This window comes from Lepus europaeus, chromosome 14, assembly GCF_033115175.1.
Source record: "Lepus europaeus isolate LE1 chromosome 14, mLepTim1.pri, whole genome shotgun sequence".
Classification (NCBI taxonomy): domain Eukaryota; kingdom Metazoa; phylum Chordata; class Mammalia; order Lagomorpha; family Leporidae; genus Lepus; species Lepus europaeus.
The window spans coordinates 926,828-951,808 of NC_084840.1; the positions used below are offsets into that span (position 1 = coordinate 926,828).

A 24,981-nucleotide genomic window follows, 5' to 3' on the forward strand; every position below is an offset into this window, starting at 1 on the left:
CCCTAACCGCCCACAAAGCCAGGGTAGAGGTCCCCAAAGACAGCCAAACTGCACCTCAAGGAGCTACAGAAAGCAGAATCAAGCCCGGCCTTGCCAGAGGGAAGGAAATACCAAAGATTAGAGGAAAAAATAAGTGAGTTGAGAATAGAAGAACACGTGTTGAAAGACGAAAGTTCTCTTGACTAGATGAGCAAAGTCTCGGTTGTGAGCAACGCGCAAGCCCAGCCTGCAGGACGGGATTAGCAGTTCTGAGCTGCGCGCTCGGGAATCTGCCGAGGGGCGGGCCCGCAGGTGCGCTGCCGCTCAGGACACCTGCATCCCACGGGGGAGCGCCAGTGCAGGTCCCGGCTGCTGCAGTCTGGTCCATCTCCCGGCTAACGTGCCTGGCACGCGTGGGCCCCTGCCACGCACTTGCGAGGCCAATGTAGCACCTGGCTCCTGGCGTGGGCCTGAGCCCCTTCCGTTGCCGGTATTTGGGGAGTGGAGGGAATCCGTAGGTAGAAGACCTCTCTCCCTCTCTGCCACCCTCTGGGTCCAGTGCTGCTTCGGTGACGCGTGGCTGTTACGGGAGTCCCAGGCCCCCCAGCCGCCTGTCAGCCTTCAGCGGAGGTGCTTGTAACACAGACCGGGTCGCCCCCAGAGCCTGGAGTGCTGCTCTGCCTGTTGCTTCCGACATGGCTCTGAGCTGGGGCAGGGGTTGTCCAGTGGGGGAAGGAAGCCCTAATACATTACAAAGAAAAACGGGTCTAGGGTTTTAGATACTGCTTAGTTATTATGGTTCGATCAGTATTAGGATCGTAGTTCAGAAAATTTGTAGAAAAAAGATTCTAAAAGTATATTTATTTTGGTGCAAAAAATTGCAGAATTTGTGGAAATCTGTGTTATGCAAAAACTGCATGGATTTCACTTTTAAAAAATTTGAGAGGCAGAGGGGCGGGCAGATAGAATACACATGCGCTCCCGTCCGCTGGCTCAGTCTCCAGATGCCCACAGCCTCCAGGGCCGGACTGGGGGCAAAGCCAGGGTCTGGCGGGAACCCCGTCACTTGAGCCGCCACCACCGCCTCCCGGGTCTGTAGCAGCAGAAAGCTGTGGTCAGGAGCCAGAGCCCGGCTTTGAACTCCGGTCCTCTGATGTGGGTGGGTGTCCCAACCAGCACCCTCACAGCCAGGCCGCACACCCACCCCGTGCGTGATTTCAAACGTTCCGCCTCAAAATCAGCTTCATTCAGTTCCAGTTTCTCACAAACTTGAAGTACCCTCCTGTGTACACTCCATTCCCCACGTGCCAGCAATGGATGGGACGTGGGTCCAAGCCAGGAGCCAGGAACTCCATCGGGGTCTCCCAGGTGGGTGGCAGGGGCCAGGCGCTTGGGCCATCGCTGCTGGTGCTCAGGGGCCGAGTTGGAAGGCGCTGGGTTTCAGAGGGGCAGCGACAGGCAGATGAGAAGTACCGGTCTTCAAACCGGCTCTCGTGGCTCCTCTCAAACATCTCCGCTGAGGACGGGGCTTCCAGGCTCAGAGCAGGGCTCTGTGGGCGGCCGCACTGGGGCCTGCGGTGGCCCCAGCTCCAAGGCCCCCCGAAGCCGAGCACCGCCCCTAGCACTGGCGCTGTGTCTGTTTCCAGGCCCTCAGCCCCTGGTATGACGAGTTCCTGCACGAGGACGACTACTGGTTCCTCAACTTCACGGTGAGGGGCTTGGGGTTGGGGACGGGGCACTGCTGCTCTAGAAACCCTGTTTGCTAAGTGAGTGAAGTCACCGTTTCCCGGAAGGCAGCCAGAGACTGGCAGGGTCCCTGTGTCCCAAAGAAAACCTCTCAAGAGAAAAGACCCCGACCTTGATGAAGTCATCTGCACATGGGGCTGGTGACAGATGAGGGTGGGCGAGGTGTGCGAGGAGCAGTGGTGGTCGGGTGCCAGGTGATGGGCACAGGTGGGAGTGGGCGCTGGAGGGGGTGTCGGGGAGGGAGTGGGCAGCAGCGAGTGGTGGGAGGCAAGGGAACTGGAGGTCACCAAACTTGCTTGTGACCCGGTTGCTGCTGCCGACACCGTCTCCCCCTCCCCCAGACTCAGAGCAGGTTGGTCAAGACCCGGTGGCGTAAAAGAGCGGCCGTGAGCACAGACGAGAGCACCTTCTTCTACAAAAGGGCCCAGGAAGCCCTGGTGCTGAGCCAGGCCCTGGCCAACCTGGAAGAGATGGACACGGCGCAGTGGCGGCGGCTGGCGGCCGAGGACCTGCGGCAAGGCGGCTCTCTGCAGGTGGAAGTCAGAGCGCCGGTGTTCCTGGCAGGTGAGGGCATCACCGGGCTGTGGGCGGCGGGGAAGGAGGTTTACCACCCGGTGGTCAGTCGCTGTGCGTTCAGCCTGGCACACAAAGGTCACCTCCGACGGCCAAAATAACCTGTGAGTGAGAGGGGAGGTGCACCGGGGCAGAGTGCAGACAGAGGAGCCCCAGCCAAGCCTGCGCCACGCGGTTACCTGGGCACAGGTAAGCTCGCTCCTCCTCCCAGCACCGCAGGAGCAGGTCCGCGGGCTGCCGTGCCCTCTGCAGACCCCAGCATCACTTCCTGCAGACCCCAGACTCCTCGTCTCGTGAAGGCCCGTGTGCATCCGCCATTGCTACGCAAACCCAGAGGACTCCACCAGGGCAGCACCCACTCAGACGTGAAGGGTGCTGACAGCCCTCACACTCAGCCTACTGTCCTCCCGAGGCCTCACGAGCCCTCAGCCGCACACCCACGTATGTGAACACGTATGTGGACAGCACGGGAGCCTCCCCGGTTGCCCGTGCTGGTGCTAGCCCAGTCTCTCCATGGGTGTGTGAGCTGGCACCTGCACTTTGGAAAGCACGGGGAGAGGAGAGCCGGCACACCCTGTGCGCCCATGGCCGTGCTGCGTCCTGCTCTACCGGCTGAGTGCTGACCCCGCCCCTCGCCCCTCCACGCACACCGCGGGATGGTGGCCCGCGTTTCCCAGTCTTGTCCACAGGGCTCAAGGTGACTCACGACAGGGTTTCAGGGAGCTGGAGATCCATGCCCAGCTTTTTCATCATTGCGTTTTCCATGAACCTTCTGAAGACGCCACCATGCATGGATGTCAGTTCTTTGGGCACCAGCGTAAACGTGTCTTTTATTCCATTTCCAAGAACGTTTTGAACCCATTTGCGTAGCAAGCAGGTGTTCCACGGACAAAACCTGTTAGATTACGAAAACCCGTGGCCCTGAGCCCTTTAAAACCTCCATGCTCACTCGGTGTGCAGAGCCGTCCCGGGGCCTGCGCTCAGAGCCCTGCCTGGGCGACTTGGATCTGCTTCGAGCAGACCTGTGTTTGATCTCGACCCGCTCAGCATCCCAGCCTCTCCCAGGAGTCAGGGCCAGCGGTGGGCGTCAGCGCAGGCAGGAAGTGGCCCCCTCCGGGGCCTCCACCCTCAGCACGGCCTTCCCTCCTCACCGCTGCTCTTTGGGGCACGGTCCCACCTGGCTTGGGGCCTCCTTCCATTGGCCCAGGCGGGGGCCCTGGCTCCGGGCAGACTCTGCCTCCAGGCTGCACCACAAGCTCACAGAGCACCGGAGCCGGAACACACGCCTCTGTGACAGGAGATTGGGGTCCTCAGGAGACGGCACCCTCCGAGGTCTCCCTGCGGGGGAGGGGCTGAACCCGAACTGGAAACCTGGATGGGGGCTCAGGAAGCCACTGCTGTGTTGGCTGATGGCCAGGTTCTCCTGGCTGACAGATAGCCCGGCGTCCCCACCCACGCCAAGGACACAGCGTGGGAGAGCTCCGGGCGCCTGTGCATTAGGTGTGCCCTGGCCCCAGCACCCATGTGACTCCCCCCCAGCTGGAGCTGCTGCTCCCTGTCCAGAACTTCCTCAGACCTGGTTTGCTTACAGGCCTGATGGCCCCGTGGCATCTTGGATACAAACAGGTTCTCCTTCTCAGTTCCTCCTGCGTGGGTTAGAAATGGCGGCCAACTGCACCTAGAAAACATAATCCTACCCCCACCCCCACCCCCACCCCCAGGAGCCACGGTGCACAGCTGCCGAAGCCACTCAGGTTCTGGGCTGTCCTTCCCAAGCCAGAGCCGAGGGAAGAAAGGGCCCAGCCTGGGACTGCCCATCAGTGACCTCAGAACCCCAAGTCTTAGCGGGAGCCGGGAGCAGGAGCTCTGAGAGGCTCGGCTCGTTCGCACGCCTTGCTCTGTGAGCTGCACCACAGCTGGCGGCTCCCAGCCTCGCTCGGGAAGAAAACCCTGCCAGATCCCTAGGGGGGCCAAGCCCCCTGCTCAGGTCCTCTCGTCTGCTTCGGCAGGGGGCTTGCATTCCCAGAGCAAGCTGTCCATCAAAACATGACTTTTCTATCCAAACACTAGTTTAAAGGCAGTGCCTTCCAGAATAAATGAATCCTTGAGCCCAGAGTGGACACTCTGACCCTAGCCCTGTCCTTCCTCCCTCCACAGACTTCAGCAAAATGAGCTTCCAGGAGCTCTGCTTGAAGAACCCGAAGGCGGCCATTGAGAAGATGAGTGATGACTACAAAGCCTACTGTGAGCTGGCGCCCCCTGCAGGTAGGGTTTATCAGTAACCGTCAAGGCAACTTGGTCTTCTCGAACCTCAGAATCTCAGCTTTCTTTGAAATAGAGACATGGCTGGGGGTGTGAGTGTGGCTCCCCGGACACAAAGCCGTGGCTGAGCATTGTGGAGGTGAGGTGTAGTTATAAGTCCCCAAAGAGGAGATCATGAGGACTGCCGTTGGACCTGGATGTCACTCTGGGCTTTTAAGTAACGTGGTCTCATTTCTGCCAAGTGGTGTTGGAGCCCTGTGGGAGGGTGTTGTTAGCAGGTGTTGGTGAGATGTGGGAGGGTGTTAGGTGTTGGTGAGATGTGGAAGGGTGTTGTTAGCAGGTGTTGGAGAAGCTCCGTGAGAGGGTTTTGTTAGCAGGTGTTGGAGGGAGATGTTAAGGGTGTTGTTAGCAGATGTTGGAGGAGCCCCATGGGAGGGTGTTGTTAGCAGGTGTTGGAGGGAGCCCTGTGGGAGGGTGTTGTTAGCAGTTGTTGGTGAAAGATGTAGGAGGGTGTTAGAAGGTATTGGTGAGAGATGTGGGAGGGTGTTGTTATCAGGTGTTGGAGGGAGATGTTGAGGGTGTTGTTAGCAGATGTTGGAGAAGCCCCATGGGAGGGTGTTGTTAGCAGGTATTGGTGAAAGATGTAGGAGGGTGTTAGAAGGTATTGGTGGCTGACACCATGGCTCAATAGGCTAATCCTCCGCCTGTGGCATCGGCACACCAGGTTCTAGTCTCGGTTGGGGCGCCAGATTCTGTCCCGGTTGCCCCTCTTCCATGCCAGCTCTCTGCTGTGGCCCGGGAGTGCAGTGGAGGATGGCCCAAGTGTTTGGGCCCTGCACTCACATGGGAGACCAGGAGAAGCACCTGGCTTCTGACTTTGGATCAGCGCAGTGCGCCAGCCACAGCGCACCGGCCGCGGCGGCCATTGGAGGGTGAACCAACGGCAAAAGGAAGACCTTTCTCTCTGTCTCTCTCTCTCACTGTCCACTCTGCCTGTCAAAAAAAAAGTATTGGTGAGAGATGTGGGAGGGTGTTGTTAGCAGGTGTTGGAGGAGCCCTGTAGGAGGGTGTTGTTAGCAGGTGTTGGAGGAGCCCCGTGGGAGGGTGTTGTCAGCAGGTGTTAGAAGAGCCCCATGGGAGGGTGTTGTTAGCAGGTGTTGGAAGAGCCCTGTGGGAGGGTGTTGTTAGCAGGTGTTGGAGGGAGATGTTGAGGGTGTTGTTAGCAGGTGTTGGGTGGGAGGGTGTTGTTAGCAGGTATTGGAAGAGCCCTGTGGGAGGGTGTTGTTAGCAGGTATTGGAGGAAGATGTTGAGGGTGTTGTTAGCAGGTGTTGGAGGGAGCCCTGTGGGAGGGTGTTGTTAGCAGGTGTTGGTGAGAAATGTGGGAGGGTGTTGTCAGCAGGTGTTAGAGGAGCCCTGTGGGAGGGTGTTGTTAGCAGGTGTTGGTGAGAAATGTGGGAGGGTGTTGTCAGCAGGTGTTAGAGGAGCCCTGTGGGAGGGTGTTGTTAGCAGGTGTTGGAGGGAGCCCTGTGGGAGGGTGTTGTTAGCAGGTGTTGGTGAGAAATGTGGGAGGGTGTTGTCAGCAGGTGTTAGAGGAGCCCTGTGGGAGGGTGTTGTTAGCAGGTGTTGGAGGGAGCCCTGTGGGAGGGTGTTGTTAGCAGGTGTTGGAGGGAGCCCTTGGGAGGGTGTTGTTAGCAGGTGTTGGTGAGATGTGGGAGGGTGTTGTTGGCAGGTGTTGGAGGGAACCCCATGGGAGGGTGTTGTTAGCCGGTGCTGGAGCCAGACCTGCACGTGAGTGATTATTAGGAGGTGTTAGTTGAGGAGTTTCTGTGAGGGAGGGGGAAAGCAGGACTGTGAGGAGGAAGGCACTGGAGAACTCGGAGACAAACAGGAGGCTCTGGAGCTCGGCTGCGCTTCCTCATCGTCCTTTAGAGGCAAAGGTCCTGGGGTCTGGTGCCTCCACACTGGCCCAAGAGGAATGCCCCTGGGCAGGATACAGAGTTCGGGTCATTGGTTTCCTTTTGGGGATACAGCTCACTGAGGGAGCCTCAGCTGTGAGCTGACAGCACCCTCCCCTGTCGGCCTCTGGGGGAATGAGTGACGCTCTTCTACAGTAGAGCCCAGGAGCGTCCACTGCCAGCTTGCTTAGCATGCAAAGTGCAGCTCCCCAGGAGCTCATCTAAGAGATGCCAGCCCACTGGCCTGCGCCGTGGCTCAATAGGCTAATCCTCCGCCTTGCAGCGCCAGCACACCAGGTTCTAGTCCTGGTCGGGGCATTGGATTCTGTCCCGGTTGCCCCTCTTCCAGGCCAGCTCTCTGCTGTGGCCCGGGAGTGCAGTGGAGGATGGCCCAGGTCCTTGTGCCCTGCACCCACATGGGAGACCAGGAGAAGTACCTGGCTCCTGACTTCGGATCAGCGCGGTGTGCCAGCCGCAGCACGGCGGCCATTAGAGGGTGAACCAACGGCAAAAAGGAAGACCTTTCTCTGTCTCTCTCTCTCTCTCACTACCACTCTGCCTGTCAAAAAATAAATAAATAAATAATAAAAATTAAAAAAAGAGAGATGGCAGCCCACATCTGACACCGCCTTCTCCCTCCACTGCTCCCCAAACCAGATTCTCCTCATGCTCAGGTGGTCTCCCTGGTCTGTGCTCAGGTGGTCTAGGGCTCAGGTGGTCTCCCTGGTCTGTGCTCAGGTGGTCTCCCTGGTCTGTGCTCAGGTAGTCTCTCTCCTGGACTTGGGATGCGCCCTGGCCAGGACACCTAGACTCTCATCCTTGAGGTATCCGAGCTCCTGATGTGGCTTCTTCACTTGACAGTTCATCAATAAATTTTGTCCCTGGAGTCCAGGGAGCGGTGTTGGTTGTTCCCTGACCCTGCTGAGTATCCCTGACCATCAGAGACCCCTTTGCTCACTGCTGGCCTAATCAGTGTGATGCCTTAGGTGACCATGTCACTGTGGAGGCTCTCGTGCCGCCGCTGAACGTGGGTCCATGTCCACTGCTGTAGCTACCTGCCCCGGAGGCCATTGAGACTAATACAAGGTTGAAATAAGACGTATTATTGAAATTACTCCCACCCTTTTCCTGTTAGCTTCTTTGGTGTGACTATTGGACATTCTAAATTGCGCTGTAGCTCACATTATGTTCCTGTTGGACACTGTGGTCAGGCCTCAGATTGCAGAGGAGTGAGGATGATAGGTGTCCCCACGTCACCCCACCGATGCTACCCAGAGCTCTCCCATCCCTTGGTTCCTGGGCCTGGTGCGGGGGAACAGCCTCTGGTTAACCCTGGACATGGCTCCATTCTCCGGAGGATCATCTCCAGCTGGTTTCGTGGCTGCACCTGCCATGGGTGACGAAGGCAGGAGATGCAGCTCAGGGCAGCCAGGGCTGTGGCGATGCCTCTGTTGCTGTAAACGTGTCCCTGGCTCAGGGCAGTGTTTAGCGCGGTCCCATTCAGCGAGCAAAGTCTCTGAAGCCCGGCCTCAGGCCCCGTGTGTCAGGGCCGCTCCCTGCAGACTTGGAGGCGTTCTGTGTGGTCCATCTCCGCGTCCCAGCCGAGCTTCATTTGCCTCTGTAGCTGGCATGGTGGATGTCTGGCGGCAGGAGTGGGCATGGCCACCGTGGTGAACAGGGGACCACGGAGCTGGGTCCACGCCGCCCTCCCTGCCTCCGCCCTCACAGGCTTTCCATGATCAAGGCCGTGGAACGTGGACCATGGCCTTCATAAATGACTTTGCATCAGAGTAAACCTGCAGTTCCCACCAACTCTCGCCGTGCCCCCTGCTTTGTCTTAACCTCATCCTCAGTCTGAACGCCCAGCAGTCAGCGCGCTTGCTGGTTCTGGAGCGCCCAGGGTTCCCTCTGTGTTATTCAGCCCACGTTGCTGCTTCTCTTCTTGTCCGTTAGTCCCCGTGGCTGTACTAACCGTGGTCATTCTCTGTATTTGAACTGCAACTGTCTCCTAGAAGTCCAATGCGCTATCCATTGCGCCACAGAGCCACCTGCGACTGTCTCCTCACTCTGGTTTCTCCACTTGGCCAATGCCTTGCTATTTATGCTTCATCACCATGAATGGCGAGGATTTGTAGGGCTGGGGTGTGGCTGAGTCGCCTTCCCGCATGAGGGTTATTTTACAACAGGCACCCACTAGACCCCCAGCCTCTGACGACCTCTGCTGACCTGGGCCCACACGGGCAGTCGATCGGGAGCTCTGCCACCCACTGCTGACCCCTCCTGGATCCTGGGGGACTTGCAGGGCCTGTGTCTGTTGTGCTTGTGCTGCTTCACCCCCTCTGTCCTGAGAATCTGGAGAAACTTCTGACAGCTCATGTGATGTCCCGAGCTGTGACAGTGAAAGCAGCGGACAGTTCCCCCCTAAAGCCTGTGGCTGTGCCCACCGTGGCCTCGTGGCTGTGCTCTGTCCTCCACCGTGGCCTCATGGCTGTGCTCTGTCCTCCACCGTGGCCTCCGTGGCTGTGCTCTGTCCTCCACTGTGGCCTTCATGGCTGTGCTCTGTCCCCCACCGTAGTCTCTGTGGCTGTGCTCTGTCCTCCACCGTGGCCTCCGTGGCTGTGCTCTGTCCTCCATCATGGCTTCTGTGGCTGTGCTCTGTCCTCCATTGTGGCCTCCGTGGCTGTGCTCTGTCCCCCACCGTGGGCTCGTGGCTGTGCTCTGTCCTCCACCGTAGTCTCTGTGGCTGTGCTCTGTCCTCCACCGTGGCCTCCGTGGCTGTGCTCTGTCCTCCATCATGGCTTCTGTGGCTGCACTCTGTCCTCCACCGTGGTCTCTGTGGCTGTGCTCTGTCCTCCACCGTGGCCTCATGGCTGTGCTCTGTCCTCCACCGTGGCCTCCGTGGCTGTGCTCTGTCCCCCACCGTGGCCTCCGTGGCTGTGCTCTGTCCTCCATCATGGCTTCTGTGGCTGCACTCTGTCCTCCACCGTGGTCTCTGTGGCTGTGCTCTGTCCTCCACCGTGGCCTCATGGCTGTGCTCTGTCCTCCACCGTGGCCTCCGTGGCTGTGCTCTGTCCTCCACCGTGGCCTCCGTGGCTGTGCTCTGTCCTCCACCGTGGCCTCTGTGGCTGCGCTCTGTCCCCCACCGTGGGCTCTGTGGTTGTGCTCTGTCCTCCACCGTGGCCTCCGTGGCTGTGCTCTGTCCCCCACCGTGGCCTCTGTGGCTGCGCTCTGTCCCCCACCGTGGGCTCTGTGGTTGTGCTCTGTCCTCCACCGTGGCCTCCGTGGCTGTGCTCTGTCCCCCACCGTGGCCTCTGTGGCTGCGCTCTGTCCCCCACCGTGGGCTCTGTGGTTGTGCTCTGTCCTCCACCGTGGCCTCCGTGGCTGTGCTCTGTCCTCCACTGTGGGCTCCGTGGCTGTGCTCTGTCCCCCACTGTGGCCTCTGTGGCTGTGCTCTGTGCGCCTCTGTGGCTTTGCTGCTGCCCTGGCTTCTGGGACAGCTGATGCTTTGGGGTCAACTCACCTCTGGTTTTTAGCATCTTCTTCATTTCTAATCTCTGTGCTCTTATTTTGTTTTGTCTTAGTTTTTTATAAATTTGCTTATGATTTTAAAAGTAGTATGCTTTAATTGAACATTTCTAGGTTGTTTTGTGTTGGGAAGGGTTTTTGTGTGAGACATTTTGGGGGGGTTGTCTCTTTAAAAAAAAGGTTTATTTATTTATTTGAAAGGCAGAGAAGCAGAGGTAGAGAGAGAGGTCTGGTTAACTTCCCAGATGGCTACAGTGGATGAAGCTGCACCAATCCAAAGCCAGCTGCCAGGAGCTTCTTCCGGGTCTCCCAAACAGGTGCAGGGGCCCAAGGACTTGGCCATCTTCTGTGATGCCGGCACCACAGGCAGCGGCTTTACCCGCTAGCCACAGCGTCGGCCCCTCTGTTGCTTTCAATCTTTTGAGTGTTGAATGTCACCGAGCGCCTTCCCAAACCACAGAGGAGCTTCCTGAGTGGGGTGAACCGTGCTCGGTGAACATGCCGCAGCACGGATCCTGCCTGTGACCCAGCAGCGCCCTCGTGTGCCAGGGAGGCCCCTGCAGGCCCAGGACAGTGAGCGGCACGAGTCCACGCTTCCCCAACAGTGACATTGTTCTGTGATCCCTTCTCAGTGGCGCCCCTGCCGACTTGTGTGCTGTGCTGGGACCCCCCCCCCCCGCAGGCTTCCAGTGGGCGGGGCCTGGGAAAGAACGAGGGTCAGAGGGTAGAGGCAGACCTCAGATGATTCTGAGTCTGTCAGGGTTCGCTCACTGCAAAGTGGGGCCCAGAGGGCGGAGGCAGGGTTAGGCTGGGGTGGCCCAGATGGTGTGGGAACGTGGCCATGGCGGGGGCGAGGGAGCAGCGTGAGGAGGGGCCGGCGACCAGACCACACAGCCGGGGCTGACCTTGTCTTGGGTGGGGCCGCCCTGAGGTCAGTTCTGAGCGGGGACAGTGGCCAGTGTCGGGTGGGCGGCTGCCCCTCCGTCCGTTCTTGCTTGCTGTCATGCGATTTGTGGCGGGACGTTCCCCACGTTGGCAATTCCCCCTAGATTTCACGATGGAGATCATCAGGGAGCCAAGGAAAGCGCATGCCCCCAGGAAGATGTCCTTCAAGAAGGCCGGCCTCAGGAAGCCGTCCATGCGACCCAGGTGAGGCACCGGCCCTGCAGGCGTCCACCGCGGAGCCGGCTTGCTACACACATGCTGCACACGTGTGCTTGGGCGCGTCCTAAGGTCGGCGCCTCGCCGTGGGCCTTACACAGCGCCTGCTTCCCTCCCACGGTCACGGGCCTCTGCAGCGAGCTACCCTCCACAGGAGGGGCTGTGATTCCACAGGAGGAGCTGTGTCATGGCGTCCCGCTGTCTGCCGACCCTCGGGGCTGCAAGGGCGTGGCCAAGCCCCCCCCCCCCCCGTGTCCCCTCTCCTGCACTTGGGGAAGCATCTCCCAGATGCTCCGCAGGTGCTAATGAGACAACAGGACAGAGCCTTTGCCTTCACCAAGGCGCAGGAAGTAACCCCGAGGCCGGCCTTAGCTGTGAGGAGACACTGGCTGGTTACCTCCGGAGCACCGGGGACTCTCGAGTGAGGGTTAGGACGGGCGGAGCTGCCGGAGCTGTAGCTGGGGAAGGCGGGTGGTGCCTGAGCCCTGCGCACAGTCGGGAGAGGTGACCCAGAGATTCGAACTCGCGAGCAGCCGCCTGGTGCGGAAGCGCAGGGACGCCGAGCCCACTGAGGGCTCACGAGCGGGAGTGGGGAGTGCGTGGTCATGGAATGAGCCGATGCGTGGCAGTGAGGACACAGGAGTTTCCTGGAGCAGCAGGTGGCAGAAACAGCGATGAGAACGAGCCAGGGACCCGCAGTTTGCCAGCGGAAGCAGCTGGGGGGACCATGGCCGTGGCCGTGGCCATGGCCGGGAGGGCAGCGTGGGAGGCAAGGGCCAAGGGCGCTGCAGACGTGAACTGCACGGAGGAGGGGGCCGGGCTCCTGCAGCGCAGCGTGAGGCCCGGCCTAGCGCCCCCACCAAACCGGGACGGGACCGAGACTGCAGAGCCCCGCACGTTAGCTGACGGCCACGGAGAAGGCGACCAGACCTCAGGGGCACAGCGGGCCCTGCCTCTGCCCCGAAGCTGCTCACGAGGGCCGGGGGCTGCTGCCCGCAGAGGGGCTGGCTCAGCGTGGAGCCCTGCGGAGAGCCCAGGACAGGGGCCGCTGTGTCCTCAGCCAGTGCTGGGACAAGGCTGCCCTGGGGCTTTGAAAGGCTGGGAACGTGGTGGGTAGACCAGGGGACCCAGGATGCACCTGTCCTTGGCTGCCCACGAGGTCCTGACCTAGGAGAGAGGGTCGCAACAGAGCTGGACGTCGCGGCTCAACAGTCCGGCTGCCCCTCGGGACGCCCACATCTCACGGAGCGCTGGGTTCAGTCCTTGCTCCTCCTGCCAGTGCGCCCTGGGAGCCAGCTCAGGAGGCTGAAGTGCTTGGGCCCCGACACCGCATGGGAGACAACTCCGGGCTTCAGCCTGGCCCAGCCCTGGCCACTGCAGGCATTTGGAGAGTGAGCCAGTGGATGGAAGATTCTCTCTCTCTCTCTCTCTCTCTCTCTCTCTCTCTCGTATGCCTTTCCAGTAGATGACAATAAACAAACTCTTAAAAATAAATAAAAGCAGAAATTGAGAACAGGAAACCCGAGCAGACGTTTCAGTGACAGTAACTGCAGGGGAGAGGCGCTCCCCAGAGGTCACCCGGCAAATCACTTCTTACGATCAACTGGAAGAGGGCTGCTGCTGTGGCACAGCGCGAAGCCACTGCTGGTGGCTCGGGCATCCCATGTGGGTGCTGATTCGAGAACCGACTGCTCCACCTTCAGTCCAGCTCCCAGCTAATGCTCCTGGGAAAGCAGTAGAAGATGGCCTACATCCCTGGACCCCTGCACCCACGTGGGAGAGCTGGAGGAAGCTACTGGCTTCCGATGGGCACAGCTCCGGCCGTTGCGGCCAACTGGAGAGTGAACCAGCGGGTGGAAGACCTCTGTCTCTCTCTGTCTCTGCCTCTGCCTCTCTATAACTCTGTCTTTCAAATAAATAAATCTTTAAAAAAGAAAGTATAAGACAGAACCAAGTACAAATGTGAAGATGAAAAGCACAATAATTAAAATGAAAATGAATTTTAGAGAGAGAGACAGAGAGAGATCTTCCATCTGCTGGTTCACTCCTCAAATGGCTACAACAGCCAGGGCTGGGCCAGACTGAAGCCGGGAGCCAGGAGCTTCTTCTGGGTCTCCCACGTGGGTGGCAAACACCTGCCGTCTTCGGCTGCTTTCTCAGGCACATTAGCAGGGAGCTGGATCAGCTGGGACTCGAACCAACACCCATATGGGATGTTGGCATTGTAGGGAGTGGCTTTAACCCACTACACCACAGCGCTGGCCCCCAAAACTGGCTGAGTTGACAGAAGAATCAGTAAACGTACAGATCTTTCGATGGACACTACCCAGTGTGAAGAAAAAAGAACCATAAACAGAACTCGGAGACCTGAGGCTCAGCACCAAGCTCTCGTGAAGAGAGAAAAGCAGGCAGGGATCTGAACAACGGATGCTGGGTGAATAGTCCGAAAACGCTGTCGACACGCCTGCTCACGACGCACGAGAACCCCGCACTCCACGCGGGGGGGGGGGCGCCCTCAGGCTGCCACGCTGGCTGCAGTGTGTCTCAGATGGCTGGGCCACAAGGACCGGAGAAGGGTCACGCGTGCGGCCCGAGGTTGAAGCTGACCTCGCGGTGGACATGCGGGAAGACCACAGGTGGGAGTGACAGGTGATATGACGTGTGGTACTGGACCACAGGTGATGTGACATGTGGTACAGATACCACAGGTGCTGTGACATGCCGTATTGATTACACACGTGATGTGACGTGCCATATTGATTGCACACGTGATGTGACATGCTGTATTGATACCACAGGTGATGTGATATGCTGTATTGATTACACACGTGATGTGATATGCCGTATTGATACCACAGGTGATGTGACGTGCCGTATTGATTACACACGTGATGTGACGTGCTGTATTTGATAGAACAGGTGATGTGACGTGCTGTATTGACTACACACGTGATGTGACATGCCGTATTGATAACACAGGTAATGTGCTATGCTGTATTTGATAGAACAGGTGATGTGACGTGCTGTATTGATACCACAGGTGATGTGACGTGCCGTATTGATTGCACACGTGATGTGACGTGCTGTATTTGATAGAACAGGTGATGTGCTATGCTGTATTGATACCACAGGTGATGTGACGTGCTGTATTGACTACACACGTGATGTGACGTGCCATATTGATAACACAGGTAATGTGCTATGCTGTATTTGATAGAACAGGTGATGTGACGTGCCGTATTGATACCACAGGTGATGTGACGTGCCGTATTGATTGCACACGTGATGTGACGTGCCGTATTGATACCACAGGTGATGTGACGTGCTGTATTTGATAGAACAGGTGATGTGACGTGCTGTATTGATACCACAGGTGATGTGACGTGCCGTATTGATTGCACACGTGATGTGACGTGCCGTATTGATACCACAGGTGATGTGACGTGCTGTATTGACTACACATGTGATGTGACGTGCCGTATTGATTGCACACGTGATGTGACGTGCCGTAGTGATAGAACAGGTGATGTGACGTGTTGTATTGATAGAACAGGTGATGTGACGTGTTGTATTGATACCACAGGTGATGTGATGTGCCGTATTGATTGCACACGTGATGTGACATGCCGTATTGGTAGAACAGGTGATGTGACGTGCCGTATTGATAGAACAGGTCATGTGATATGCTGTATCGATAACAAGGGGGAGAACTGACGTTATTATTTCAGCTATGCAGAAAACGCCCTTTATGATAGGCAGCGTCCAGTCCTGATAAGAAATTCTCAGTCAAACTCCAATAGAAAACAGCTGTGTCGGGCCCGCGTTATACGCGATGCAGCAGGCGCCTATGAGGGAGAAGCAAGGGGGTGGATATGTGGAAGTGCGTGGAGAGCCTCACGGTACAGCTACAGTGGCACGACGGGGCGTCACAGGCAGCCGGAACTTGCACGTGGGCGCATGGAAGCTGGAGATGCGGCTTCGCCAGATCAACCACCAGTGAAAGCACAGGAGGCAGAGATCACCCAGGACGGACTGAGGACGAGGGCCGGCGCACAGGCAGCCGGGAGTGCGCACAGGCAGTGGCGGGCGTCCGTCAGAAGCCGCGGCTCGGCCTCGCTCTGCCCCTCAGGAGGACTGCTGTTGGGAGTGGATTTGAATCCGCAGCACAGAGACAGAACCCCTGGGAAGTTGTCCCTGCACGGGGCTGTGAAATGGTCGGCCCTCGCTCAGGGAGGAGGCCCAAGAGCTCACGTTCATCTCCAAGGCGGTCGGCAGAGTTAACGGATTCGTTCACTACGCTCTTCACACACGGCCACAAGCCCCACAGCCTAAAGACACCCGGTGCCCCTCCCTGGTCAGAGCAGCGTCCGGTCATCACCGCCTTCCCCCCCAGAGCCCACGCCCCTCCCGGTCAGGGCAGCGTCCGGTCATCACCGTCTTCCCCCCCAGACAGAGCCCGCGCCCCTCCCGGTCAGGGCAGCATCCGGTCATCACCGCCTTCCCCCCCAGAGCCCACGCCCCTCCCGGTCAGGGCAGCGTCCGGTCATCACCGTCTTCCCCCCCAGACAGAGCCCGCACCCCTCCCGGTCAGGGCAGCGTCCGGTCATCACCGTCTTCCCCCCCAGACAGAGCCCGCGCCCCTCCCGGTCAGGGCAGCGTCCGGTCATCACCGCCTTCCCCCCCAGAGCCCGCGCCCCTCCCGGTCAGGGCAGCGTCCGGTCATCACCGTCTTCCCCCCCAGACAGAGCCCGCGCCCCTCCCGGTCAGGGCAGCGTCCGGTCATCACCGTCTTCCCCCCCAGACAGAGCCCGCGCCCCTCCCGGTCAGGGCAGCGTCCGGTCATCACCGTCTTCCCCCCCAGACAGAGCCCGCGCCCCTCCCGGTCAGGGCAGCGTCCGGTCATCACCGTCTTCCCCCCCAAGACAGAGCCCGCGCCCCTCCCGGTCAGGGCAGCGTCCGGCTCGCCGCCCCGCCCCCGCCTCGCGCCGCCCCGTCCCCGCAGTGACGCTCGTGTCTTCCAGAAACCTTACGGAGATCCTGCTGAACACCCAGCACCTGGAGCTCTTCAAGGAGTTCCTGAGGGAACGCAAGGCCGAGAGCCCGCTGCAGTTCCTCGTGGCCGTGCAGAAGCTCAGCTCGGAGACCAACGAGAAGCTCTACAAGTCCGTCCTGGACAGCATCGTCAAGACCTTCTTCCACAGCAAGCTGCCGCCCGGTGCGCACCGCGCCTCCCCGGGCCTGGGCCGCCGACACCGGGCTGCGTGTCCTCCCCTTTGCTGCGTGCACTCCTGCAAGCAGAAATCTCTCGCTCCTTGTTAGCTGGGACGAGCGGCTCCCTTTGGCCAAGGAACAGGTGACACGCAGAGGCTGGCTCCTCCGCCCCGCGAAGCTTTGCTTCAGCTCCGGGTCAGCCCAGGAGCGCGGAGTGCGGAGTCCGAGGGCGAGGTCACGGGCACGGGGAGGGAGGCCAGCGGCCTGGAAGACCGCTGAGCAGGAGGCTGTGCGTGGCCACGCCCGCCCGCCCAGCCAAGGCAGAGGAGCCACGCGGGACTGCCCGTAAGCGGAGACAGCCGTGAGGACGCCTCCCTGCCCGCACACAGGGACAGGCGGGCTTCAAATCCCAGCTCTGCTTCCCATCCAGCTTCCCGCAGCACACACCCTGGGAGGAGTGGGGATGGCTCGGGTACCTGCCCCTGCCACCCACGTGGGAGACCCGGATGGAGTTCCGGACTGTTGGCTTTGGCCTGGTCCAGCCCTCACTGAAGCGGGCGTTTGTAGAATGAACCAGTAAATGGGAGATAATTGTCTCTCTCCCCCTCTCTCTCCCTCTCGCGCCCCCACCCCCCACTCTGCCTTTCAAATAAAAAACAAAACAAGGCACGGGGGTGTGTTCTATGAAAACAGATGAAATTAGCAAATCTGTCGGAATCCTGCTGGCTGGGTCTCAGGGCTCTCGGCCGCCGGCTCTGCACCGTGCTCCGGGAGTGGACGAGAAAGGGGTGCCCAGCCCGCACCCCGGGGGAGCCCCGGCGACACCCTCTGGACACGGCTGAGCCGCCCCCCCCCCCCCGTGTTTTGCAGAGGAGGTGCTACAGTGCAATGCCCCGATCGTCAGAGAGGTTGCCCACATGCACCACATCAGCACCACCACGCTGCTCACGCTGCAGGGCTACGTCATCAAGGCCCTGGAAGAGAAGTGGTGAGCACGCTCCCTGCGCAGCCCAGGGGCTCATCGCCGGCCCAGGGCGCCCATCGCCGGCCCAGGGCGCCCATCGCCGGCCCAGGGCGCCCATCGCCGTCCCACGGCACTCATTGCCAGCCCAGGCGCTCATCGCCAGCATGCCCTACAAAAGCAAAAGCTAGACTGACCCCGACCCCCACCCGCCTCCCTACCCCCAACCCGCCTCCCTGCCCCCACCTGCCTCCCTGCCCCCCACCTCCCTGCCCCCACCGCCTCCCTGTCCCCCACCTCTCTGCCCCCACCGCCTCCCTGCCCCCACCTGCCTCCCTGCCCCCCACCTCCCTGTCCCCACCCCTCCCCCCACCCCCACGGCTCCCTGCACAGGCACACACTGCTGCTCCTTTGCCGTGCTGACCGGCAGGGCCCCGGCAGCACCCCGGAAGCTGGCACCCAGGCCAGTGCCCTCTGTCCCTTGTGCAGGCTGAAAGATTACCAGGAGCTGTTCCCGGCCCGGCCCCAGGAGGTGGACACTGAGCTGCCAGCCGCGCCCAGGAAGCCGTCCAAGACCGCGGCGGCCACGGCGGTGACCACAGCTTACTTCCAGGAGTCCCAGGTCAGTGAGGAGAGCACAGGACTTCACCCCACCTCTTCCTGTCCGGAGCTGCCCTCGGGCTGGGCTTTCATCCCCATTTGACAAAGGAGGAATCTGAACTCAGGGGAACTCCAACCTCCCAGAACGGGAGGGGTGCGGGGGTAAAGAAGCCCCTGCCCCCTCCCCCCAGCAGACCCTGTGAGTGACAGCACAGGGACCTCCCTCCCTCCATACCCCCCTCCCCCCAGCAGACCCTGTGAGTGACAGCACAGGGGCCCTCCCTCCCTGCCCCCCTCCCCCCAGCAGACCCTGTGAGTGACAGCACAGGAGCCCTCCCTCCCTCCCTGCCCCCCTCCCCCCAGCAGACCCTGTGAGTGACAGCACAGGGGCCCTCCCTCCCTCCCTGCCCCCCTCCCCCCAGCAGACCCTGTGAGTGACAGCACAGGGCCCTCCCTCCCTGCTCCCCCTCCCCCCAGCAGACCCTGTGAGTGACAGCACAGGGGCCCTCCCTCCCTCCCTACCCCCCTCCCCCCAGCAGACCCTGTGAGTGACAGCACAGGAGCCCTCCCTCCCTCCCTGCCCCCCTGCCCCCAGCAGACCCTGTGAGTGACAGCACAGGAGCCCTCCCTCCTGCCCCCCTCCCCCAGCAGACCCTGTGAGTGACAGCACAGGGACCCTCCCTCCCTGCCCCCTCCCCCAGCAGACCCTGTGAGTGACAGCACAGGGCCCTCCCTCCCTTCCTGCCCTCCTCCCCCCAGCAGACCCTGTGAGTGACAGCACAGGGGCCCTCCCTCCTGCCCCCCTCCCCCCCAGCAGACCCTGTGAGTGACAGCACAGGGGCCCTCCCTCCCTCCCTGCCCCCTCCCCCAGCAGACCCTGTGAGTGACAGCACAGGGCCCTCCCTCCCTGCCCCCTCCCCCAGCAGACCCTGTGAGTGACAGCACAGGGGCCCTCCCCCCCTGCCCCCCTCCCCCCCAGCAGACCCTGTGAGTGACAGCACAGGGGCCCTCCCTCCCTGCTCCCCCTCCCCCAGCAGACCCTGTGAGTGACAGCACAGGGACCCTCCCTCCCTGCCCCCTCCCCCAGCAGACCCTGTGAGTGACAGCACAGGGGCCCTCCCTCCCTCCCTGCCCCCCTCCCCCAGCAGACCCTGTGAGTGACAGCACAGGGACCCTCCCTCCCTGCCCCCTCCCCCAGCAGACCCTGTGAGTGACAGCACAGGGCCCTCCCTCCCTCCCTGCCCCCCTGCCCCCAGCAGACCCTGTGAGTGACAGCACAGGGGCCCTCCCTCCTGCCCCCCTCCCCCCCAGCAGACCCTGTGAGTGACAGCACAGGGGCCCTCCCTCCCTCCCTGCCCCCCTCCCCCCAGCAGACCCTGTGAGTGACAGCACAGGAGCCCTCCCTCCCTGCCCCCCTCCCCCCAGCAGACCCTGTGAGTGACAGCACAGGGGCCCTCCCTCCCTCCCTGCTCCCCCCAGCAGACCCTGTGAGTGACAGCACAGGGGCCCTCCCTCCCTGCTCCCCCTCCCCCAGCAGACCCTGTGAGTGACAGCACAGGGGCCCTCCCTCCCTCCCTGCTCCCCCCAGCAGACCCTGTGAGTGACAGCACAGGGGCCCTCCCTCCCTGCTCCCCCTCCCCCAGCAGACCCTGTGAGTGACAGCACAGGGCCCTCCCTCCCTCCCTGCCCCCTCCCCCCAGCAGACCCTGTGAGTGACAGCACAGGAGCCCTCCCTCCCTCCCTGCCCCCTCCCCCCAGCAGACCCTGTGAGTGACAGCACAGGGGCCCTCCCTCCCTCCCTGCCCCCTCCCCCCAGCAGACCCTGTGAGTGACAGCACAGGGGCCCTCCCTCCCTCCCTGCCCCCTCCCCCCAGCAGACCCTGTGAGTGACAGCACAGGGACCTCCCCCCAGCAGACCCTGTGAGTGACAGCACAGGGACCTCCCCCCAGCAGACCCTGTGAGTGACAGCCCAGGGACCTCCCCCCAGCAGATCCTGTGAGTGACAGCACAGAGACCTCCCCCCAGCAGACCCTGTGAGTGACAGCACAGAGACCTCCCCCCAGCAGACCCTGTGAGTGACAGCACAGGGGCCTCCCCCCAGCAGACCCTGTGAGTGACAGCACAGGGGCCTCCCCCCAGCAGACCCTGTGAGTGACAGCACGGGGACCTCCCCCCAGCAGACCCTGTGAGTGACAGCGCGGGGACCTCCCCCCAGCAGACCCTGTGAGTGACAGCACGGGGACCTCCCCCCAGCAGACCCTGTGAGTGACAGCACGGGGACCTCCCCCCAGCAGACCCTGTGAGTGACAGCACGGGGACCTCCCCCCAGCAGACCCTGTGAGTGACAGCACGGGGACCTCCCCCCAGCAGACCCTGTGAGTGACAGCACAGGGACCTCCCCCCAGCAGACCCTGTGAGTGACAGCACAGGGACCTCCCCCCAGCAGACCCTGTGAGTGACAGCACAGGGGCCTCCCCCCAGCAGACCCTGTGAGTGACAGCACAGGGGCCTCCCCCCAGCAGACCCTGTGAGTGACAGCACAGGGACCTCCCCCCAGCAGAGTCTGTGAGTGACAGCACAGGGACCTCCCCCCAGCAGACCCTGTGAGTGACAGCACAGAGACCTCCCCCCAGCAGACCCTGTGAGTGACAGCACAGGGGCCCTCCCTCCTGCCCCCCTCCCCCAGCAGACCCTGTGAGTGACAGCACAGGGACCTCCCCCCAGCAGACCCTGTGAGTGACAGCACAGGGTCGCGCTCTTGTAGAGCCAAGAGGCCGTTTCTTCCCGCTGTGAAGCCAGTGTGCAGGACACAGACCGGCCGTGTAGCCGAGTGCCCTTGCTGATTAGCCTGATGGCCTCTCCCAGTTGTCGGCAGGTGAGCATGAGCACTGGGCAGTGAACATTCAGCACCAAGCACTGAGCAGTCAGCACTGAGCAGTGAGCACTGAGCACCAGCAGGGAGCACTAAGCAGCGAGCACTGAGCAGGGAGCACTGAGCATGAGCAGAGAGCAGGGAGCACTGAGTAAGGAGCACTGAGCATGAGCACTGAGCAGGGAGCACTGATCACGAGCAGGGAGCGCTGAGCACTAGCAGGGAGCACTGAGCAGCGAGCACTAGCAGGGAGCATTGAGCGTGAGCACTGAGCAGGGAGCACTGAGCATGAGCAGAGAGCAGGGAGCACTGAGTAAGGAGCACTGAGCATGAGCACTAGCAGGGAGCACTCAGCAGGGAGCATTGAGCAGGGAGCATTGAGCAGGGAGCATTGAGCAGCGAGCACTAGCAGGGAGCACTGAACACGAGCACTGAGCATGAGCACTGAGCAGGGAGCACTGAGCACTAGCAGGGAGCACTGAGCACTAGCAGGGAGCACTGAGCAGCGAGCAATAGCAGGGAGCACTGAGCGGCGAGCACTAGCAGGGAGCACTGAGCACGAGCAGGGCGCACTGGCTGGCTGTGCTTCGCTGTTGGCCAGAGTCTGGGGAAATGGGGTCTGGCTCAGTCTGACCCGAGGATGCCGTGCTCTGCCCCGTGGCCGTGGCCGTGGCTGTGCCCCTTCCTTCACGCTGAGTCATCTCCGTGCTGGTGCAGGGTGTTGAAAAGAAGGCTGCACTCGGCCAGCCGCTTTGCCTGAGTTCTAGGACTCGGGGAGCAGAAGGAACCGGCGCGGATCCAAGGCCGGCTCTGCCCCGCCCTGCGTTGGGCTCACACTGGTCCTTGCCAAGGTTCGCCACGCCCGAGGGCTGCTGCTTCTGTGTCCAGGGAGGCTCAGGGACCGGCAAGGTGGACCCAACCACACAGTTAGGCCGGAGCGAGGTCCCACACTGAGTTTCTGACCCAGGGCTGTCGGTACCTACCCAGCTCTCCAAAGCCAAGTTTGTGTGGCCGTCCCTGGTCTGTGGAGGGAGCCACGGAGCCACGGGGGCAGTGATATTCTGCCTCCATGTGTCCATTTCTGCTGGTAGAGAACAGGAGAGTGGGCTGGTGCTGTGGCGCAGCGGGTTAACGCCCTGGCCTGAAGCGCCGGCATCCCACGTGGGCATCAGTTCAAGCCAGCTGCTCCACTTCCCATCTAGCTCCCAGCTATGGCCTGGGAAAGCAGTAGAAGATGGCCCAAGTTGGCCGGCGCCCTGGCTCAACAGGCTAATCCTCCGCCTTGCGGCGCTGGCACACCAGGTTCTAATCCCGGTTGGTGCACCGGATTCTGTCCTGGTTGCCCCTCTTCCAGGCCAGCTCTCTGCTGTGGCCCGGGAGTGCAGTGGAGGATGGCCCAAGTGCTTGGGCCCTGCACCCCATGGGAGACCAGGAGAAGCACCTGGCTCCTGCCTTCGGATCAGCGCGGTGCACCGGCCGCAGCACGCCAGCCACGGCGGCCATTGGAGGGTGAACCAACGGCAAAAGGAAGACCTTTCTCTCTGTCTCTCTCTCTCTCTCACTGTCCACTCTGCCTGTCAAAAATAAAAAATAAATAAATAAAAAGAAGATGGCCCAAGTCCTTGGGCCCCTGGACCCATGTGGGAGACCCAGAGGAAGCTCCTGGCTCCTAGCTTCAGATTGGCATAGCTCCGGCCATTGTGGCTAATTGGGGAGTGAACCAGCTGATGGAAGACCTCTCTCTCTCTCTCTCTCTGCCTCTCCTTTCTGTGTAACTCTGATTTTTAAATAAATAAATAAATTTTAAAAACAAAACAGGAGAGTGGTCACTGGAGTCCCTGCTGGAAATCAGATAAGAAACATGAAATGTATTTGTGTGTCTGTGTGTCTGTGTGTGTGTATGCATGAGTTGGGGGGTGTACATGTGCGTGAGTGTGCATAATACTATCATGTGTGTGCGTGTGAGTGTGCATGACTGCATGAGTTTATATGAGCGTGCGTGTGCGTGTGAGTGTGCATGACTATGACTTCTGTGGGTGTGCATGAGTGTGTGTGTGCATGACGGTGTGCGTGAATGCATGGGTGTGCACAATTGTGCATGATAGTGTGCTTGAGTGCGTGTGTGTGCACAAGTGTGGGTATGTGTGAATGCATGAGTGTGGATGTGTGTGCACAGAGTGTGTGGTATGTGTGAATGCACGGTGTGTGTTCCAGTTTCATGTGTTGCGTGGGTGTGTGCTGAGGGCTGTGAGAGAGGGTGCGTGCCATCACCCTTTGGTTCTGGAGATGCCCGGAAGTGGTTGCACTCATTTCCTACTTTCTTGAGGTTTCAAAGTCTGCCGCCCAGTGGTTCCAGCGCTCACCTCTTCCATTCCTGCCCACTGTCAGCTCCCACCCCGCTCCCAGCCATGGCATCTCAGATCTTCACTGTGCAGGCTGTGGGGGGAGGGGCAGGGGCCGCGGCACAGCCCTGCCTGCCTGAAGCTGGGATCTTGCAGCCACAGCTGCGTGGTTAGGGGCTGCCCTGCCAGCTCTCTGACCTCGGAGCGGCAAGCGGTGCCTTTGCCCAGGCGCAGTGAGTGCTGAGTTCTGCCCCTGCCAGCGCAGGTGAGCTGCAGCTCATGGACGCCATGTCTGCCTCCCCCCCCCAGAAAAGAGGCTGGATGAAGATGATCAGCTTTATTAAGAGCTTCTGCAACTATCGCAGATTCATGACCAATGCCAGCAAGCGCCAGGAATTTGAAGACTATCTTCACCTGGAATTGTACAACCACAAAGAAAGTAAGTCACTGTCCCAGTTGTTGTCATCTCCATGGTCACGTTTGTGTGTGGCTGGTGTCTCTGTGGTCACATTTGTGTGTGGCCAGTGTCTCTGTGGTCATGTTTGTGTGTGGTTCGTGTCTCTGTGGTCATGTTTGTGTGTGGTTGGTGTATCCGTGGTCACATTTGCATGTGGCCAGTGTCTCTGTGGTCATGTTTGTGTGTGGTTGGTGTCTGTGGTCATGTTTGCATGTGGTTCGTGTCTCTGTGGTCATGTTTGTGTGTGGTTGGTGTATCCGTGGTCACATTTGCATGTGGCCAGTGTCTCTGTGGTCATGTTTGTGTGTGGTTGGTGCCTCCGCAGTCACAGTTGCATGTGGTTCGTGTTTCTGTGGTCATGTCTGTGTGTGGCTGGTGTCTCTGTGGTCACATTTGTGTGTGGCTGCTGTCATGGTCATGTTTGCATGTGGTTGGTGTCTCTGTGGTCACGTTTGTGTGTGGTTGGTGTATCCATGCTCACATTTGCATGTGGCCAGTGTCTCTGTGGTCATGTTTGCATGTGGTTGGTGTCTCTGTGGTCATGTTTGTGTGTGGTTGGTGTATCCGTGGTCACGTTTGTGTGTGGTTGGTGTCTCTGTGGTCACGTTTGTGTGTGGTTGGTGTATCCATGCTCACATTTGCATGTGGCCAGTGTCTCTGTGGTCATGTTTGCATGTGGTTGGTGTCTCTGTGGTCACGTTTGTGTGTGGCCAGTGTCTCTGTGGTCATGTTTGTGTGTGGTTGGTGTATCCATGCTCACATTTGCATGTGGCCAGTGTCTCTGTGGTCATGTTTGCATGTGGTTGGTGTCTCTGTGGTCACGTTTGTGTGTGGTTGGTGTCTCTGTGGTCATGTTTGTGTGTGGTTGGTGTATCCATGCTCACATTTGCATGTGGCCAGTGTCTCTGTGGTCATGTTTGCATGTGGTTGGTGTCTCTGTGGTCACGTTTGTGTGTGGCCAGTGTCTCTGTGGTCATGTTTGCATGTGGTTGGTGTCTCTGTGGTCACGTTTGTGTGTGGCCAGTGTCTCTGTGGTCATGTTTGTGTGTGGTTGGTGTCTGTGGTCATGTTTGCATGTGGTTCGTGTCTCTGTGGTCATGTTTGTGTGTGGTTGGTGTATCCGTGGTCACATTTGCATGTGGCCAGTGTCTCTGTGGTCATGTTTGTGTGTGGTTGGTGCCTCCGCGGTCACGGTTGCATGGGGTTCATGTTTCTGTGGTCATGTTTGTGTGTGGTTGGTGTCTGTGGTCATGTTTGCATGTGGTTGGTGTCTCTGTGGTCATGTTTGTGTGTGGTTGGTGTCTCTGTGGTCACGTTTGTGTGTGGTTGGTGTCT

At 60.1% G+C, this 24,981-nt stretch overlaps 1 protein-coding gene across 1 annotated transcript in view; it reads left to right on the top strand.

Moving 5' to 3' along the window:
- The window catches only part of RGSL1 (regulator of G protein signaling like 1), a 43,957-nt gene that overhangs the window by 17,969 nt on the left and 1,007 nt on the right, over window positions 1-24,981 (top strand). The window contains exons 8-15 of the mRNA XM_062211406.1: window positions 1,626-1,688; window positions 2,067-2,289; window positions 4,456-4,563; window positions 11,091-11,190; window positions 16,224-16,417; window positions 17,284-17,401; window positions 17,864-17,996; window positions 23,499-23,628. Coding sequence (XP_062067390.1) covers window positions 1,626-1,688; window positions 2,067-2,289; window positions 4,456-4,563; window positions 11,091-11,190; window positions 16,224-16,417; window positions 17,284-17,401; window positions 17,864-17,996; window positions 23,499-23,628 — 1,069 coding nt within the window. The remainder of the gene's footprint in view (window positions 1-1,625; window positions 1,689-2,066; window positions 2,290-4,455; window positions 4,564-11,090; window positions 11,191-16,223; window positions 16,418-17,283; window positions 17,402-17,863; window positions 17,997-23,498; window positions 23,629-24,981) is intronic.